At 43.9% G+C, this 20,146-nt stretch overlaps 1 protein-coding gene across 4 annotated transcripts in view; it reads right to left on the reverse strand.

Annotated features, from left to right (window-relative positions):
• Positions 1-5,926: 5,926 nt before the first annotated feature.
• Positions 5,927-20,146, reverse strand: part of myot (myotilin) — a 63,246-nt gene continuing 49,026 nt past the window's right edge. For 2 of the 4 annotated variants that reach the window (XM_084041451.1, XM_084041448.1), the window contains exons 16-21: positions 17,138-17,178; positions 15,336-15,474; positions 14,921-15,128; positions 14,201-14,366; positions 13,368-13,501; positions 8,316-9,854 (exon numbers count right to left, since the gene is read on the reverse strand). In XM_084041451.1, coding sequence (XP_083897577.1) covers positions 9,277-9,854; positions 13,368-13,501; positions 14,201-14,366; positions 14,921-15,128; positions 15,336-15,474; positions 17,138-17,178 — 1,266 coding nt within the window. In that variant the 3' untranslated portion in view covers positions 8,316-9,276. Of the gene's footprint in view, positions 7,892-8,315; positions 9,855-13,367; positions 13,502-14,200; positions 14,367-14,920; positions 15,129-15,335; positions 15,475-17,137; positions 17,179-20,146 lie in introns of those variants that run through there. The other 2 variants (XM_084041450.1, XM_084041449.1) reach the window with 2 other exon arrangements.

Genomic DNA, 20,146 nt, shown 5'->3' on the forward strand with positions numbered 1-20,146 from the left:
AATAGATAGTCTAATAGATGGGTGAACTATCCCTTTAATGTATGTTTTGTAATAACAATCAAAATCTACAAAGTAACTAGTCACTAAAGTTTTCAAATAATTGTAGCGGAGTAAAAGTATAATAATTGCCTCTGAGATGTAGTGGAGTAGAAGTAAAAGTACCGAAAGCTGGAAATGTTCCATTAAAGTAAAAAGTACTTGAGTGAATGTACTGTACTTAGTTACTTTACACCACTGTATACGAATACAACTGCCTGGCCTACTGTCCACAGGCAGACGGGAGACGTCGTCGGTGTCCATCCCGAGAAACAGAGGCCGCCGTCAGACCAGGAGTGGCGCTACCAAGCGGAGACGGGCGTCTTGGAGGAGCTGAAGAGGCAGTATGGACACGATTCAGAGATGGCTCACCAACAGGCAGAGGAACTGAGGCAACAGGCCCAAGAGAAGTTAGACAAGGTGGGTGTGGTTATACAGTAGGTCACGTTCAGTGGTGTGGTCTACCCGGTGGTGTAAAAAGTAACTAAGTACATTTACTTTAAGTACAGTTTTGAGGTGCTTTTACTTTACTGGAGTATTTCCGATTGTCTATACTTTTACTTCTACTCCACTACATCCCAGAGGCAAATAGTGTGCTTTTACTCCACTACAATTATTTGAAAACTTTAGTTACTAGTTACTGTGCAGATATTCATTATTACATTATAAAACATACATTAACCACTTTAGCCCTATCTTATAAATAGGCTATTTGAAAATAGTAGATCTACAAGCTCACAACGCGTCGCATCGCGACGCGTTGTGAGCTTGTAGATCTGCTATTTTCAAACATTTTAGTTCTTTTACTTTTGGTACTTTAAGTACATTTGGATACCAATACTTTTGCACTTTTAGTCCAGAATTCAATTTTTTGTTGTGAGCTTGTAGATCGGCTATTTTCAACGTGCAACCAAGTGTAAAATCAGCCATCGCGACGCCATCAATGCACCGCCAAAATACATTTTAGTCGACTAAATCAACTGTAGATTTAGTCGACTATAATCTTTTTTTTTTTTAAACTTTTTTTTCTTTTTCCTAAATTTTTATCCCTCAATTTTGTAACCCTTTTTTTCACCCGGTGCCAATTTGCTAAGTGATCCTGGGCACTACACTCCCCCCACCAGCCTAGGGAGGCCAGGGCCGAGCTCATGCCTCCTTCAATGCATGAGAGCCAACTGACCTTCTTGTCACCTGACAGGGGGGAGTTTCCCTGGTTGGATGTAGCGCGTGGAAGGAATACGTTATTCCAACCAGTTCCCTTCCCCTCCATCAGGCGCCCCGGCTGACCAGGGGGAGGCAGTATAGTGACCAGGATTACTACATGTTTTTGTGAGGGTATTAACTACCCTAGGAGACACGGGGAGAACATGCAAACTCCACACAGAGTAGGCCCTTTCGCCAATATATATTCGCCAGACTATAATCTTTTATCAGTGAAAAAAGGTAGTCGACGACCAATTTTCGTCCTAGTTTTAGTCGACGAAATCAACACCGCATTCTGCCACCAGGTGGAGACGGAGTGGCAGGCCTCGGCGGCGCTGAGGCGAGACGTGGCGGCGGACGCGCTGAGACGGCGGCTGGGCAGGCAGGCGGCCCGGGCCGAGGCGGAGCGCATGCTGGCCTCCGAGCGCCACCGGGAGACCCAGCTGACGCGGGCGCGGCTGAGGAACGTCAAGCTGCGGAACGGGACGCGCCACCTAGAGGCGGCCTGCGGCGCCCGGGGCGAGCTGCCGGACGGCGTCGAGCCGCTCTACTTCCAGCAGCTGAAGTTCGAGAACCAGAAGCTGCTGGAGAAGATCGAGCAGCGCAACGAGGAGCTGCTGAAGCTGCAGAGGAAGATCGCAAACTACGTGGGGGTGAGGTGACATCATGGGCGGATTGATAAGTAAAAGTATCAATACTGCAATTAAAAGTTCGGAATTCAAAATTTACTTGAGAAAAAGTACAAAAGTATTAGTATCAAAATGTACTTAAAGTACCAAAAGTAAAAGTACTAAAATGTTTGAAAATAGCAGATCTACAAGCACACAACGCGTCACGATGCGACGCGTTGTAAGCTTGTAGATCGGCTATTTTCAAATAGCCTAGGTATAAAATAGGGCTAAATTGGTTAATGTATGTTTTATAATGTAATAATTTATAACTGCAAAGTAACGAGTAGGCCTAACTAAAGTTTTCAAATTATTGTAGTGGAGTACAATATTTGCCTCTGAGATGTAGTGGAGTAAAAGTAAAAGGATAGACAATTGGAAATACTCCAGTAAAGTAAAAGTACCTCAACATTGTACTTAAGTACAGTACTTGAGTAAATGTAATTAGTTACTTTACACCACTGATGCCCAAAAACATAAAATGACTTGTCTTAGTTCTACTGGATCTCTTTTTTCCACTACTCCCTCCCTAACATTTTAGTCTAGTTTTTATTTGTTGACGAAATTGTCAATATATTTGTCTTAGTTGTAGTAATCGTAGCTTAGTTTTTTATTTAATTTTCGTCAGTGAAAAAAGGTAGTTGACAAACATTTTTCGTCATAGTTTTAGTCGACGAAATCAACACTGGTTCATGGCTATATACTGTACAACACCTGCATACGTAACATAACACCTGCGTGTAATCGGTAATTGAAGGCAACTGCTAATAATTTAGTACCACATCAAGGCTGTGCGTAGCCGTATAGCCCTGGGTTTCTAGAAGGCCCGTTTCCTGTTCTGGTTCATTTTCATACGGCTTTGTTTGATTGGCTCTGCTGCAGCAGATTTGAACCGGAATCAATCAAACGAAGCTATGGGAAAATGAATCGGAACAGGGAATGGGGCATGCCACCCTTTGAAAACTCTGGACTATAGGGACACCATCGTAGTTACAACATAGGTCACCACTTAAGTCCTCTTTTCTTAGTAAAACTGACCTGAGTTGCAACTATAGCTACTTGGACTGCTTTTTCCTGTCTACACCAGATCTACAAGCAGATCTACAAGCTCTCAACGTGTCGCGTTGCGAGCTTGTAGATCTGCTATGTTTTCCCCAGAACATGCTGGGGTTCAAGTGGTTGTAAGGCTGAGGTATATTAACTCATTAACAGACTTATTTCTGGCTGTGTTTGCCCACTGCCAGCGATTTAGTGTTTTTTATAAAATTGTTTAAAAATTCTCAATTTTTTTTTTTCATTATGATCGCAAGTCCAGTTGTTTCTAAACACACAGGCGAGTCGTGCACGCCGCTCAGACAACAAACATTCCGGTCGGGGCAGAGCCCTTCTCCTCCAGCCCAGCGTTAAACAGCATGCCATGGCCATGTGAACGGAAAACTCACTTTCTTTTTCCACCTCGCCACAGACCTCGCTAAATCCCTTATGATCGCGTGTTCAACTGTTTGTAGACACACAGGGTAGTTGTGTGAGTGGCCCAGAGAAGAAATTTTCAATCGGCGACATTCCATTTTGCAGCAGTAGCAGTTTCAAAACAGTGATGCGAAACAGTGTTCCATGGCAGAGAAATGCAAAGCCGAGAAAATGGCGTTTGAAAGCGGAACCCAAACAGGAAGTGGGCGGGAGCGAGTATCTTTAATATTAAGTATTTCCGTATCCGGGTGTGCTACAATGTGTGGTGTCGAGAGATGAAGGACCTTGAGATCTTGTTTTGAAAAATTATTTTGCAAAATTACGTTTTTTACGTCAGTGGCAGATTTGGTAATTGGAAAAAAATAAGTTTTTTACGTCAGTGGCAGTGGATGAGTTAAACAGGTCAAAACTGTCGAAACATATTCAGAACCAAAAATAATATATTTATATATATTTGCTTCCAATATCTCTAAATCTAAATAGAGCGTCAGTATTTACACAGTTCTCAAAGGAATGATTTACACGTCCGTCGAGTGTGGAAGGACATTTTGGCATCATCAGCACACTGGGACCAATACAAATTAGAACTTGAATCAAAATGCTTTCTCCATTCCTGTCCTGTCCCGTCCCGTCCCGGTCCAGGTCCTGGCCCACATGAAGGAGAAGATCCACTACAGCCAGACGGACAACCGGGCCAAGCGAGCCCGTCTGAGCCAGCTGGAGGCGCTGGTGTCCAGGCGGCGAGACGAGCTGACCCGGCTGAAGCAGGCGCGCGACAGGGCGCGCGCGCACGGCCAGAGGCTGAAGCAGCGCTGCGGGCTGCTGGGGAACCGCCTCCTGCTCCGGGACTTTGAGGACAAGGTGGACGGTTCCCTGCAGCTGGAGAGGGACATCGAGAGCCTGAGGCACAGGCTCGCTCTGGAGCTGGAGCGCAGCAAGACCAAGAAGACCAGGCAGAAAGAGAAGGGGAAGGGGGGCGACAGACACAGGCTATGGGGCCTTGATTACAGTTGGATATAGTAAGGTGTGTTCGAGTCATTTTAACATTTTGTAAATCGTCTCTGTCGGGTGGAAACCTCATTATTTCCAAAACTGTTACTTTTCAGGATTCAAATTAAAAAGCTGCAAAACTAGCAAATCAACGAGCTTGTCGATCTGCTACTTTTGATGCTTTTTCGTGACGCTGTAGTGTGTGTTGATGTACCAAAAAAACACAAAATATGGAGATAAGAGTTCTGCCTGACAACAACGAAATATTGTCTGACTGTGTTGATTATTATGTCCAAATATGGATGAAGGTATTTCTATTCTATTTTAGATAAGAGACTGCCCCCCACTGACTAAAATAATAATAGGGTATAGCAGCAAACTTAGAAATGCTGCTTCACTACCTATACATTTCTCTGATTCAAACCTTTCTTTATAAATTAGACAGTGGTGGACAGCGGCTTCTATAAAATAGGGCTTAATTGGTTCATGTATGATTGATTTGTAATAATAATTGAAATCCGCAAAGCAACTTGTAGCTAAACCTGTCAAATGTTATTGCAGTGGAGTAAAAAGTGAAATGTTTGCTGCTGAGATGTAGTCTTGAAAAGTTTGGAAGTATCGAAAAAAAATGACCTACTCAAGTAAAGTAAATAATGCCTCAAAATGGTATTTGATGTGAGAGGTTGAGGTGTGATCCATTTCAGCCAGGGACGCAGGAGGGGATGGGGGGGGGGGGGGTTTGGACCCTGTCAGTTCCATTGTGGAGGGGGGGGATATCCCCCCACTAAAAAAAGGACATACGAGGACATACTGTCTGTCAACTACTTCTAAGTTAGTCTATCCTGCAGAAACACATCGCCCTCTTGCTGTATTTTGGTGTTTTCACTGTTGTTAAGGGTAGACGTAGACGTGGACATTTTTTGGGCTACCAAAACAAACGGTGAAAACACCAAAATACAGCAAGAGTAAATGTGTTGTGTGGGGAATGTGTTTCTGTAGGTGAACACCACCACACTACACCAGTGGCTGATGACTGCTGGTATAGAGGCAAATGATGGGTAAAAATATAATTATTTTGTAATGTAAACACAGGGCAAGTTACATATAATGACTTTAAGTACAGTACTTATCGTCTCTGTCGGGGGGGAAATCTCATATGTCCAAAACTGTGACTTTTCAAGATCCAAATTCCAAAAAAGAAAAAGTAGCAGATCGATTGTGGATCTGCTACTTGTGCAAAATCTCCGGTGAAAACAACCGGGGGCTCCCATTGGTTCACCGATCTGTGCGCTCGCCCCCGACCCGACCCGCGCCCCCTCCTCCTCCCCTGACGTCACAACATTTGGAGCGACGCCCACTGCGCTCTGGTTGGTTGGGGAAATGAAAGGTTGAGTCCCACTTCCTATGCCAGAAATTTCAACAGCTTGGTCCAGGCTAGGCCTGGATATCGAGGCTAGTCTGACAGCAACGTTATGTAACTGTACTTAGTTACTTTCCACCACTAACCAGTCTAAAGGTTCTTGACAGAGAGAGAGAGAGACAGAGAGCAGAGAGTCGGGCACTGAGCTCACCAGAGTCTTTATTATTCATTCATCCAGTGATATGACATCTTTACACGACAAACACATGTTTAAAGGAGAAAACACACTTTTACTACCTGCAGCTCAGAAGCTCTCTTACAGTCAACCGGGAGGGCCTGATTCACCCGAAATAAACAATGTTTGAATGAGCACTCACATAGAAAATCTTCTCGTCAGAGTTGGAGAGTTTTGGCAAATCTGAGAGGGGGCCAGGCGGACAAACCGGACATACTGATACTGACATACACAGAATAAGCAGGTAAACCCTCTTGTCTTTTCCCAATTGACACCGAATCCCTTCGCCAATAAAAAGCTCACAACACGTTGTGAGCTTGCAGATCGGCTATTCTTTTGCCTAATGTTCCCCACAGAATAGGGATGCTGGGGTTCACGTGGTTATTAACAAGGAGTTTCAAGATACGGTAATTGATTCATGCACAGGACTCACTCATAAAAATCTCATTTGTAACTTAACTGTCCGTGACCGAGGTCAGAGAATTTAAATAATGTCACAATCCAACCCGATTTTCCGGTTTCTTGCATAAAGACAGACAGAGAGCTACTGTATCGTAACATGTCAACTCTGTGCAGTTATACTTTGCCGTACGGTGGTGTCGCGTGCCGAAAATATCCAATCTACGAGCTCACAACATCAACAGGCATAAATTAGGCATTGGTGTCCTAATGGAGTTACTATGTAGACACAAGCTCTTGTTAATACTTTTTATTGGTTCAATATTTCTGAAGAACTCACAGACACGCTTAAGCGCTTTCAACCTGACAATCCCCATTTGGGCATGCCGTTATAGTCAAAAAACGTCTTCTTTCAAAAAATCTTTCAAAAACAGCAGAAGAAATACGTTGAGCTGAGCTTGTAGATCGGCTATTTCTGCCACTTTCGCGCACCACTGTCATGCATACGCCCATGAATAAAATAGAGCATTAATTTACGGAAAGAAAAGAAAAAACGTCAAAAGATGAACAACGGAGATACAAGGCGCCTTGCCCGACGATTATGATTATGTTCTGTTACTGCTAATAAGTACTAATACTTCAAAAATAAATAGCTTAGTTCACATCATACATTGTATATAACAGAAATACTATTATTGTGGATTTACATAGGAACAGACAGCACAAACTGTATCACTATATGACCAAGACAGATCTGACCGCTTCAGCGAGGCCTCAAAGAAAGAAAAAAACATGTCTATTTTAGGTCACATCATTTTAAGTCTGTTTTTTTTCTTTTTTTTCTATTTTTTGTAAATGCAACCTCACAAACTCAAACTCATTTCTTAAGGGAGCGTTCCCACCGAAAGATAAAATATCTCTCTAGTCGCTTGAAACAAGTCATTGTTTTTGGTCGCTGGGCATTGCGATGGGACAAAAGTGGTCAACTAATCGCCTCTAAATCACTGCACACATACTATGGAAACGCTAATAAGCGCACAGTTTTAATCTAGCAGTTGTAAATGTGTGAACGTCTCGTCTCAGTTGGGATTTTCTAGCTGGAAGCGAAGATACCAAAGCCCCGCCCGCTCGATGCAAATGTCGCGCCAAGTAGCGTCTTTGCGTGTACTTTGCACTGTATGCTGAACAAATATTCAATCTTTCGGTGGGAACGCACCTTTTGAAGCAGCAGCGACTGAAGTGATTAAAAAAAAAAACAAAAAAACATTTGATGATTCAAATATGGACACAAACTAACGTCCATTGTTATTGTCTGTAACAACAGTAAACAACAGTGTGAGATGGTGCTGAATGAGAGACACAGAACTAGAGAAGGGGAAGGAGAGAGAGAGAGAGAGAGAGGATTGTTAGGACTAAAGTGCAGGGAGTGTGTTAGTTAGATGTGTGTTAGATGAGGGCCCGGCCCAGGTGGATTGTGGGTAGTGTAGTTTATCCATTCATCCGCCCCGAGACCTGTGACGCAACATTCATCTGAAAAGGCAGAGGAGGGAGGGTATAAACACGTATTAGTAGAGAGAGAGAGAGAGAGAGAGAGAGGCAGACAGGCATCATAATTATTAAACAACTTCGGCAGTGCTTGATTTAAATTCTTGGTTTTAATTAAAAGGCACTCTCCTCCATGCTAAAAAGTGGATATTTTTGTTTTGTTTTTGTTTAAATGTTATGTAGTTTGGGGTATGGAGCCCTGTAGGTGGTTGTTTAAAGAGGTTATAACACAGGTTAGGGGTTCTGATTAGGTTCTGTGTGCCCCGGCCTCAGCCTGATAAGAGAGAGGTGTGTGTGTGTGTGTGTGTGTGTGTGTGTGTGTGTGTGTGTGTGTGTGTGTGTGTGTGTGTGTGTGTGTGTGTGTGTGTGTGTGTGTGTGTGTGTGTGTGTGCCTAGGTGGGTGGGGGGGGGGAGCACTGGTTCTCAACATTGGATACGGGGGACCACCACACCAGGGGTCCGAACGGGAGGACCCTTTACGTACTCCGAGAGAGTACAAATTAAAATGGACTCGAATTCCATTGTGTAACGCACATCAAACTGGGGGCTCTGATCTTTTTGCTGGATCCACTGGTCCACTTGAGAATCCAATTAAAAAACAGCGTTCGCGGCCCACCCATCTCACCACTTAACACGCCAGCCAATCAGCTGCCGTGTTAAGTGGTCAGATGGGTGGGCCATGTTTATTTCGATCGATTGTGTTGCGGCTTGGATCAATGGAACTAATGTAGTGTAACTTTAAGTTCCTATTTAAGTTAACAGGGCCACAGTGAATACTCACTGTTCATGGTTTTAAGGAAAAAAATAAATTACGTTCTATATCTCTGCTGTCGGGCAGAAACTCCAAAATGTAAATTTTTCAGCAAATGAAAAGAACTAAAACAAAAAGTGGAGTTAGGAGGTTTTGTCCATCATTAATAAGAATAGCTGAATGGACCTTCAAGCTCACAATGAGGTTGGAGGTAAACAGGGGGTGGAGCCTGGAATCAACAAATCCAGCTAACTCCACCCCCCTTTGGTGGACTTAGATGGTTTAGCAGAAAGTTTGAGGATCCAATGGAGTTAAGCTGGTTTTGTCAGAAGCGCTTTTTAATACTTTTCTTTGGTTCAATATCCTTTTTTTAACCCACACACAGACGTAAAGGGTGTTCAATAGCACTGATTCATGAAAAGAAATGTAAAAGCTAAAAAATGGAGTTAGCTGGTTTCTGCCCCGACAGCAATGATAATTATCGTTAAAATCTTAGTGTTTTGTCAATTATTGTCTGTTAGGAGAGGGGGAGAGGGGCGCATTTGCAATCTCCTCACGGTCCACCAGAGGGCCCCGGGCCACAAGTTGAGAAGCAGTGTTTATTTAATTTTTTCATTCTCTAGAGTTCCTCGCTCTCGTACAGGGGGGCGGTGTGCTGCTGGGGGTCGGGGCTTTCGTACAGGGGGTCGGCATTCTGCTGGGGGTCGGGACTCTCGTACAGCGGGTCGGCGTTCTGCTGGGGGTCGAGACTCTCATACAGCGGGTCGGCGTTCTGCTGGGGGTCGGGACTCTCGTACAGCGGGTCGGCGTTCTGCTGGGGGTCGGGACTCTCGTACAGGGGGGCGGTGTTCTGGGTTGCGGGGCTCTCGTACAGCGGGGGGGCGGTGGCGTTGTGCTGGGCGGGCCTCTCGTACAGCGGGGCGGCGGCGGTGGCGTTGTGTTGGGCGGGCCTCTCGTACAGTGGGGGGGCGGCGGTGGCGTTGTGCTGAGCGGGCCTCTCGTACAGCGGGGCGGCGGCGGTGGCGTTGTGTTGGGCGGGCCTCTCGTACAGCGGGGCGGCGTGCTGGGCGGGGCTCTCCACCGTCAGGGCCGGCAGGTGGCTCAGAGAGGACAACAGTTTCAACGTCTTGGAGCCAGGGGGCGCCATCTTCATGGCCGGAGCTGTACGGGCCGCGGGGATGGCCGGAGCTGTACGGGCTGCAGGGACGATGAGCCAGAGAGAGGAGAGGGAGAGAGAATAGAATAGAAATACTTTCATTGACAAACATTCAAAAGCATTTTAGAACCTTTATTAAAGACGTGGTGAAATGAATTTAGAGCATATCCATGGTCATAATATGGACATACCTAACAATAGATGGAAAATGGACTCGAATGAATATAAGAGGTGATTAATTCACCTGTTTGGCTCACGTTCCTCCAAACACACCTGCTTTCAATTACAGAGCTACTCCATTTTGAATCTCAGTCAAGATGACATCCAGACGGTGTGTTACTCATTTTAAACTTAATCAGCACACTAAAATATGTATCTGAAAACATTTTTAGGTAAGATATAAACAACTTCAAAAGTGTCAACATGGATATGTCACAAAAAAGCCAAAGCTTGTTTCCAATATTATTAGACATTAAACATCCAACATACTATTCAAACAAACGCCCATGAAACATCATAACAAATGAATGTGGTGGGTTTCTCTCAAGGAGTAAGGCACTTTGCAGTTGTTCTCGAATAATGCATTATAGACGCAACCTTTAAGTAAAGTGTTACCACATTGATTCATTCATTCCAGCCTCAGCATCCATGTTGACATCCTAATATGTCTCCTCATCATTGTTTAAATCCGAGAACTTTAGTGACCAGTACACAAGTGTCCTGTAACTGGTCAGTGTGACCCTTACAGATATCACGTGTCATCATGTTTCATCATCCTAGCATTTCAAGCAGACAATGACAATCTACTCTGTAGTCTATCTGAGCAATACACATAATGTCTGAGTATTTACTCCAGTACATACACACAATGTACAATATGAATCTAGCATAGTACTGTAATGTTTACATAGTAGTAAACATTAACTAAAAGAAAGTACTGTACACATTATTAGACACCAAAAAGAGCCAATAAGGGGGCAATCCGGCCATGGGATGACCTTTATCTGAGTCCAATTTGTGTGTAGTAGTAGTAGGTGAAGCCATGATTTAAGATCACTTTTACATTTTGAAATGAAGATAACTTGCGTCCGTAGTGGACCCCAATACTGGAGTGTATATATATATATATATATATATACACTCCATATATATATATATATATATATATATATATATATTTATATAATTTATATCGTCTCTGTCGGGCTTATCTCCATGTTCTAACTTTTTGTATTTTTTTCGTAAATTAACGCCCTACTTCATCATCATACTACAACTACAGCGTCGCACAAAAGCATCAGAAGTAGCAGGTCCACAAGCTTGTGGCGCGATGCAACTCGCTTCGAGCTTGTAGATCTGCTACTTTTGATATTTATTTAATTTGAATCCTGAAAAGTAACTGTTTTGGACATAATGAGGTTTCCACCCGATAGAGACGATAAAGTAAAATGTTTTTAAAAAAGCATTCAAAGTGCATAGTATATAGTATAGAATAAAAAATCACACCCAGTGTGAAGTGGGCGGTGTGTGGTCATCACAACATGACTCACTTTAAAAAAAGAATCAATGACTTTTTTTTAAAGTCCATACTGCTATTCATAGGGCTGCACATGTGTCATGTGTTTCGCTAGCCAATCACAGTCCTGAATTTGCAAAGTCAGCCAATCACATTACAGTTAGTGGTGATGACACTAGCTGTAATGTGATTGGCTGATATGAAAAAAGTATCGATTTGCATTAACAATGGAAGGGTTAGGGGGTACACCAATTTTTTGGTCGTGTCCAAAACTCACTTATAGGGGGCGGCTACACCGCCCCAAAAATTGCAGATCTAAAGCTAGCGCAGCTACGGAGCAGATGGCACACACGGGGAGAAACCTGATAGCCCCACCATGCTGTCTGCTGTCAGACCCCTACTTTACTTAGCATACAGGATGGACTAAGTACTTTTACTCAAGCACTGTACTATAGTATAATTTATAAAATAGGTATTTTTTACTTTACTGGAGTATTTCCAGTTTTCTGTCATTTACTTCTACTCCACTACATCTTAGAGACACGTATTGTACTTTTACTCACTACAATTACTTGAAAACTTTAGTTCTGGTTACTTTGTAGATTTTTATTACAAAACATACATTAACCACCTCAGCCCTATATACGTTTAGGCCATTTGAAAATAGTCGATCTACAAGCTCACAATGCATCGCGATGTGACGCAAACTTGTATATCTGCCATTTTCAAAAGATTTTTATACATTTTATACATTTGAAAACTTGTGAAATGGGACATTCTGCATACTGAGTCATTTTACTTTTGTACTTTAAGTATATATTTTTTTACACCAATACTTTTGTACTTTTACTCAAGTACATTTTGAATTCCGGACTTATTTTCTGGATTTACTTCCGGAGCAGTTTTAAGTTAGGAGTGAATGGAGCAGCAAATCTTCGGATCACGATATCTTGGGTTCTGAACATTATTTAAAAAAAGAAAAAACTCTGGATTTTTCGTTCTGGCACTGAGGGCATTCAGAAAAAACTCGGGATAACTCGTGGCTTGGCACTGAGAGAGTTAAGGGGTTAAGATGTTATATGATTTACCACACCATAAACTTGAGATAGATTTTATTTTATTTCTTTTTTACATTTGGTTTTATTTTAAGTTTTTAGCTGTTCTCTTAAACTGTCATGTAATATGTTATCATGTTATATAATCTGTGATTTGTTTCTGTGTGGACCCCAGGAAGAGTAGCTGCTGCTAAGGCAGTAGCTAATGGGGATCCAAATAAACAACAATAAAAAAGCACTCAAGTAAATTTACTCAGTTAGTGCCTGAATGGGAGCCATAGCTTCACAGTCTATTGGGTTTCTTCATTTGTTTGATGAGGCTAACTCGGCTATAGGGCTAAGGGCTCACATAGCAGGGTGCTCCCCATCTGTTGTTTGAGTTAGGACTGCTATGGTAACTGCCGTGCTAGGAGGCTCCTGTGTAACAAACACACACACACACACGCGCACACGCACACGCACACACACACACACACACACACACACACACACACACACACACACACACACACACACACACACACACACACGTTTGTATTGCCAGGGGACTGAGGACATCAACATTTAAGGACGGCATTGAAAATAGCCGTAAATAGCCAAACAATAGCTGAAAAATAGGCAATCTATTATAAGCTCTGCTATTTTTCGGTGTGACACTGGCACGCAGTTACTGTAAGTAAGCCTAAATCAGGCATGACTCTAACACTAACCCCTAAACCCCTAACCTCTAAATGTCTAAATCCTAACCCTAACCCCAACCTGAATGTTTTCCCCAAAATATGTATCTTGTGAGGACCAGGGAAATGGTCTTCACAATGTCTATTTCGAAAATTTTACTATACTGCACTTGCAGGGACGTTTGGACCTCACAAGTATAGCAATACAAGAACACGCACGTACACACGCGCGCGCGCACACTCGCGTGCACACGCGCACACACACACGCACACCCACACATACCCACACACACCCAGTATACTTACTTCCTACGTCCAGCCTGGCGTTGCACGTGGACATGCCCGCTTCGTTGATGGCAGACAGGGTGTACCACCCGGCGTCTGCCTTCGTCACCCTCTCTATCAACAAACACTGTCTACCTGAGCCGTCCTGGTACAGACTAGACAGACAGACAGACAGAGTACAAGGGGTACAAGTGGTTAAAGGAGCACATTTTCAACCTCGTCTTCATCTTCAGTAATTGGTCCTCATTAACTAAATACTCATTACAGTAACTGTACAGCCGTGCTCTCCTGTCCTAAATACTCATTATTTACAGCAGGGACGCAGAGGGCATGCGTTCCCAGTTCGCAGTGCGCACTTTTCGCTTTTCACTTTCGCTTTTCGCACAAATGTTTGTAACTTTTTCGTTTTCTTCGGTTACTTTAATTTGGTACACAAAATGTACTCCATGAAATTCAGATGTCGGAGTTTTTTTCTTTTTCTTTTGTCTTCATCCCAAAAATGGGGGGGATATCCCCCCCCAATGGAACTGAGTATGTTCAACCCCTCCCCCCCTCCTGCGTCCTTGCATTACAGTAACTGTAACAGCCATGGTCTCCTGTCCTAATACTCATTACAGTAACTGTTGGTCTCCTGTCCTAAATACTCATTACAGTAACTGTAACAGCCATGGTCTCCTGTCCTAATACTCATTACAGTAACTGTTGGTCTCCTGTCCTAAATACTCATTACAGTAACTGTAACAGCCATGGTCTCCTGTCCTAAATACTCATTACAGTAACTGTAACAGCCATGGTCTCCTGTCCTAAATACTCATTACAGTAACTGTAACAGCCATGGTCTCCTGTCGGCCCACCTCATTCTTTTGGGGTCGATGCGCAGCATGTCCTTGTCCTTCTTCCAGTGGAGCTGAGGGGGGGGCGAGGCGTCCACTTTACACTCTAACCTGACCATGTCGCCCTCTAGAGCGCGGGAGTTCAGCATCTTCTGCGTAAAGGTGGGCGGGCGGAGGACCTCCTGGGCTACAGACAGACAGACGGACAGACAGGTTTATTTTGTAAAGCAGTGGTTCTCAAACTTTTTCATATCAAGGACACCCAAATGTATATTTATTTGGCCACGTGTCCCATCTGAAAATGGTTTGTGCCAGGGACCCCCAGAAGAGAAGATTACAGTAAAAAAAAAAAAATATGAGCTTGTAGATCTGCTATTTTTGAAAGATCTTGGAAAATGTGTGCAAATCTTTGAATTTATATATATATATATATTTTTTTAAAGTGAACATTTCTAACTCTGGAACAACCTATTTTGAGATGGGGGTCCGCGGCCAAATACATATAATTTTGGGGGTCCTTGACATGGAACTGACTCACGAGCCTGCGCACAAGCTTACGCTTACGCAAACGTGTCACAATCAGTTCACATTGGCCCCAAATAGGCCCCGCCCATCACATTTCACAACCCGGAAGAAGGGGTGATTTCGCCTGATGCTCTGGGTGAGCAAGTGGATGGGAGGGGATATCCGGTGCCCTCTCTATTATTTTTAACTCCATGGGTTTAAATCCATGCTTCTCACCCAACACGTCCAGCCTCATGGTGAAGCGGCTCTCTCCGGCGCGGTTCCGCGCCACGCACTCGTACACGCCGGCGTGGTGCACGGTGACGATCTCGATGATGAAGGACAGCAGTCCCTTCTCGCACACCAGCATCTTGTGGTAGTCGTCCGGACGGATGGCCTTGCCGTCCAGGTACCAGCACACGTCCGGGGTGGGCAGGCCTCCGACCTGAGGAGGGTGTGTGTGTGTGGGGGGGCGGGGGGGGGGGGTCAAGTGAAAGTCCGGAATTCTAAATTTACTTGAGTAAAAGTAAAAAAATATTGGTAACAAAATGTACTTAAAGTACCAAAAGTAAAAGTACTAAAATGTTTGAAAGCGTGTGTGTGTGTGTGTGTGTGTGTGTGTGTGTGTGCGCATGCGCGTGCGTGTGTTGACCTTGAAGTCGATCCTGCAGAAGCGGCCCTCCTCCACGGTGAGGTCGGGGGGGATCTGCATGAAACGAGGGGCGTAGCATTTCTCCTGGATGGCCGGGCCCTCGTTGCCCCTGTCGTCTGACCCCGAGTGATGCTTCCCCCTAACAGAGAGAGAGAGAGAGACACAGATAGACAGAGAGGTTGAGAAAGACTGTGGGAGGTAAAGGTAAACTATTGTGTGTGTGTGTGTGTGTGTGTGTGTGTGTGTGTGTGTGTGTGTGTGTGTGTGTGTGTGTGTGTGTGTGTGTGTGTGTGTGCGTGTGCGTGAGTGAGTGTGTGCACGTCCATGCCTGTGTCCATCCATTCGCAACTGTTGTGAATGAGGGTTAAGAAACTGTGGAGTCTCGCTCAAGTCCCACAGTGCGAGTGTGGGCATCACTTCCTGTCGATTTGATCCAATGAAATCCAATGATATCCAATGCAATCGACAGGAAGTGATGCCCACACAGCCTAGGAAACTTGTGGATAGAGTCCAGCTCCTCCGACAGCCCCGTTGCCTATAGGGTAGTCTGGGAGGCATTGCCTCGGAGTTTGGACAGCGGGGGCGCGGCCACTGCGTTGTGATTCAAATCAACAGCCAATGAAGAAAAGGGGCGGGATCCACATGCAGTGGGTGTTGCATCTACATAGGATCGACGGGAAGCAATTTCCCCTTGAGAAATTGCGGCCGCCATTGTTGTGTACTGCTGTTTGCCTCTCGTCTGACTTTTTAGACGAGTTGCACAACTCCAGACCGGTGAGAGAAGTGTCCGCTCAGATTCAGACCGTAAATTACATCCCGCCCACAAATCCCAGGGCTCTGGCCCAGAAGTTCCTCGCAGAGCCCGCGAAAACTTCTGGGAACTCAGATTACCTATAGGGCAACTAGTTGAGGGGCGGTATGTGCCACTCTTCATCCTCAATCAGTTGGAAGTGATGACACCTGTGTGCTGGTCAATAAGAAGACAGCTGTGCTGAGTGCTCACTCTGACTAACTCACTGCTGACTCTCCCTGGGGGAAACACCATCAGGTAATCGATACACTCACTCACATTTCTCACTGTTATGATGTTGTGTTGGGTTACAAAGCTCATGTTGTGTTTCTTTTTATTCATAGGCAACGTACGAGTGTTGATGAAGCCTGCATTGTTTAACGTCAAACCTACTACTAACCCCCTGACTTGGCGAAAAATGTAAGTTTGTTTTGCATGGTATGCAGGCACCCCCCTCCCTCCCTGAACATTGTTGATTTTCCCTTTAATAAATTGAGCTTTAAGCCTTGAACTGCCTCTGTCTTCTGCACTGGGGGTGTTTATGTCCAATGCATTTGTATTTAAGTTCAAAAAGTTAACATAAGTATAACTAAATGTATTTGAAATAAAATAAATGTTACTTTTTCAAAAATAGCTAAAGAAATCTGAATTCCTATTAAAAAAATAGCAGATCTACAAGCTCAAAGAGCTTGTAGATCTGCTATTTGTGCTACTTTTGTGTGACATAGAATGGCCCGAACAGTATATGCAATGTGGCCCTCTGGAGTGAGTGTGGAATTATAGTGGCCCTCTCCATCGTCAACGTTGCCCACCCCTGAAGTAGGGCATTAATTTACGATAAAACATAAAAAGTTGAATTGTCACTGAGGATTTTTTACTGTGAGGGCAATGTCATTTGTCTGTGTTGAATACATTATTATTATTATAATAGAGAGCATATCGTCTCTGTCGGGTGGAAATCTCATATGTCCAAAACGGTTACTTTTTCATGATGTGTGTACATAATATTTACCATAGACCTCCTGTGTGCCTTCCCTCCGGTACCTCTGGCTGCTGTAACACAGAAAAAAAACAAGAAACAAGTAATGATTAGCCTTTAGTGGGTTCTCAATCTTTTTCATGTCAAGGACCCCTATTGACATGTATTCGGCCGCGCCGGACCTCCCAAATGTTCCAGGGACCCCCATAACAGAAGATCTGTCAACGTTTGTCACCATTATGCGCGCGCTCGTAATGGCCGGAATTCAAACCTGTGACTCCCGTGTGGAACGCCAACATCTTAACCATCTTCAAAAAACTGTTAGGATTTAGAAGACATTTGTAGAATCCCCCAGAAGCAAAGATTTGAGTTACAAATGTTTGCTTTAAAATATATACATATATATTCAAAGATTTGCACACATTTTGACGATTTAAAAAAAATAGCAGATCTACAAGCTCATAGCGCGGCATTTGAATAGCCCAAATAAATCTTAAAATGACCACAGATTCTTTCCCCGGTCTAAATGGGTTGATACAAGAACACACTAACCCCCCCATTGACCTCCCCCAACGGGGTCATTGCGCCAAATCCGCCAATGTAGCCCGGGATTCAACCCCCCCCCCCCCCCCCCCCCCCGTAGAAAGCCAACATCTTAACCACTAGCCTAGAGGGGAATTCCCCCTTGGTCGGGGGAGTTATTATAGGCTATTGGTCATCAGGCAGAGGCTCATGGAGCCACTATACTGCTACATGTGCATGTGTGCGTGTCCTAACACAATAGCCCTGTTGTCACCAACAAGAGGGGGCTCATTCTCCGAAACCAGGCTGGAAATAGCCGCTGAAAAGCCTCGCTGGCCACCGAGGCTTTAAGTGTGTGCGCGTGTGTGCGTGCGTGCGTGCGTGCGTGTGTGTGGGTGTGTGTGTGTGTGTGAAAGAGAATATTTTGGCAGCAAGCCCTGAGAGCTATGGGCAGGCCTTGCTGACAACATGTAGGACAGGACAACCGTGCGCGCACAGCCACAGCCACACACACACACACACACACACACACACACACACACACACACACACACACACACACACACACACACACACACACACACACACACACACACACACACACACACGTCATCCAACTCCCCAACAGAACAAGAGATTACGGAGGCTCCCCTGTTCTATAACAGAGAACAGCGTAAAGCTCGATCCATACTTGGACCATAGACTGTGAAAAAAAGAATAGGGACGATAAGGGAGCCGTGACCATTGGTCACCCATTGGACCGTTGGTTTTACAGACCCGTTTCGAAGCCTCTATTTTAGCAAAATCGTTGCTGTCGCCTCTTATCTCCAAATCCAAACTTCTTGTGTCTTTTCGTAAATGAACGCCCTACTTGATCATACTACAGTAGTGGTTCTCAAACTTTTTCATGTCAAGGACCCCCAAATTGACACTTATTAGCCCGCGGACCCCCATTTCAGAAGATATGCCAGGGACCCCCATAAGAGACGATTTCTTTACGGCTCTAGCAGTGATTCTCAGCCATTTTAATTTCAAGGACGTCCAGTTTGACATGCATTAGAGGCTACAGACCCCCATTTAATGGCATTTCTATCACTTGGACCGCAATTTATATTGTAAAATCTATGTCAATGTAACTGAGAGTAGTAGGGTCCATTTGGTTCCATTTGTACACTCTCAGAGTTGCAGACCCATAAGGGTCCATTTGGTTCCTAATCTATCATTTAGCTGGGGACCCCCTGGAAGTCCCTCAAGGACCCCTGGGGGGACAATAGAATATTAAAATTCTATTGTCTTTTTTTATGTCCAATGTATTTGTATTTGAGTTCATAAAGTTAACATAAGTATAACTAAATGCATTTGAAATAAAATAAAAATGTTGCTTTTCAAGATTCCAATTCAAAAATAGCAAAAACAAATTCTGGATTCCAATTAAAAAAATAGCAGATCTACAAGCTCAAAACGTGCCGCGCTGGGACGCGTTTTGAGCGTGTAGATCGGCTATTTTTGCTACTTTTGTGTGACATAGAATGGCGAAAAAAGTTAAAATACGGCGAGACAGTATATGCAACGTGGCCCTCTGGAGTGACTGTGGAAATATAGTGGCCCTCTCCATCATCAAAGCTGCCCACCCCTACACTACAGCGTCACACAAAAGCATCAAAAGTAGCAGATCCGCAAGCTCAAAACGCAGCGCGAAGCGACGCGTTTTGAGCTTGTAGATCTGCTACTTTTGCTATTTTATGAATTTGAATCCTGAAAAGTAACAGTTTTGGACACTATGAGGTATCCACCCGACAGAGACGAAATTCTGATCTGTAAAATAAATGCTGCATTATCTCTCTGCGAAACTTCGCAATATGTGAAAGCTTTGCATTGACTTTATAAGATAAGAAAAAAGTGCGAATGAATTGCCTCCAGTGTGTAAGACCTTAAGTCAGTGGTTCTCAAACGTTTTTGGTTCAGGGCACCCCTGTAAATAACCTTTTCATCCACGGCACCCCAGCACCTCATATTTTACAGATACAGTATGTCACGAGCAGTGGTGGAAAAAGTACTCAAATGTGTTACTTAAGTAAAAGTACCAATACTGCAATATAGAAATACTCAGTTACAAGTAAAAGTCCAGAATTCCAAATTTACTTGAGTATAAAAGAACAAAAAGTAAAAGTAATAAAATATATGAAAATAGCAGATCTAGAAGCTCACAACGCGATGTGACGCGTTGTGAGCTTGTAGATCGGCTATTTTCAAATAGCCTAGGTATAAAATAGGGCTGAAGTGGTTAATGTGTGTTTTATAATATCATTTATATCTGAAAAGTAACTAGTAACTAACGTTTTCAAATAATTGTAGTGGAGTAAAAGTACAATATTTGCCTCTGATGTAGTGTAGTAGAAGTAAAAGTACTGACATTTGAAAATACTCCAGTGAAGTAAAAGCACACCACTGCTTGAACCCCAGCATCCCTATTCTGGGGGAAACATTTGGCGGATTGGTGTCGATTAAAAAAAAGAACGC

This window comes from Gymnoscopelus microlampas (assembly GCF_963454915.1).
Source record: "Gymnoscopelus microlampas genome assembly, chromosome: 18".
NCBI classification, from domain to species: Eukaryota; Metazoa; Chordata; class Actinopteri; order Myctophiformes; family Myctophidae; genus Gymnoscopelus; species Gymnoscopelus microlampas.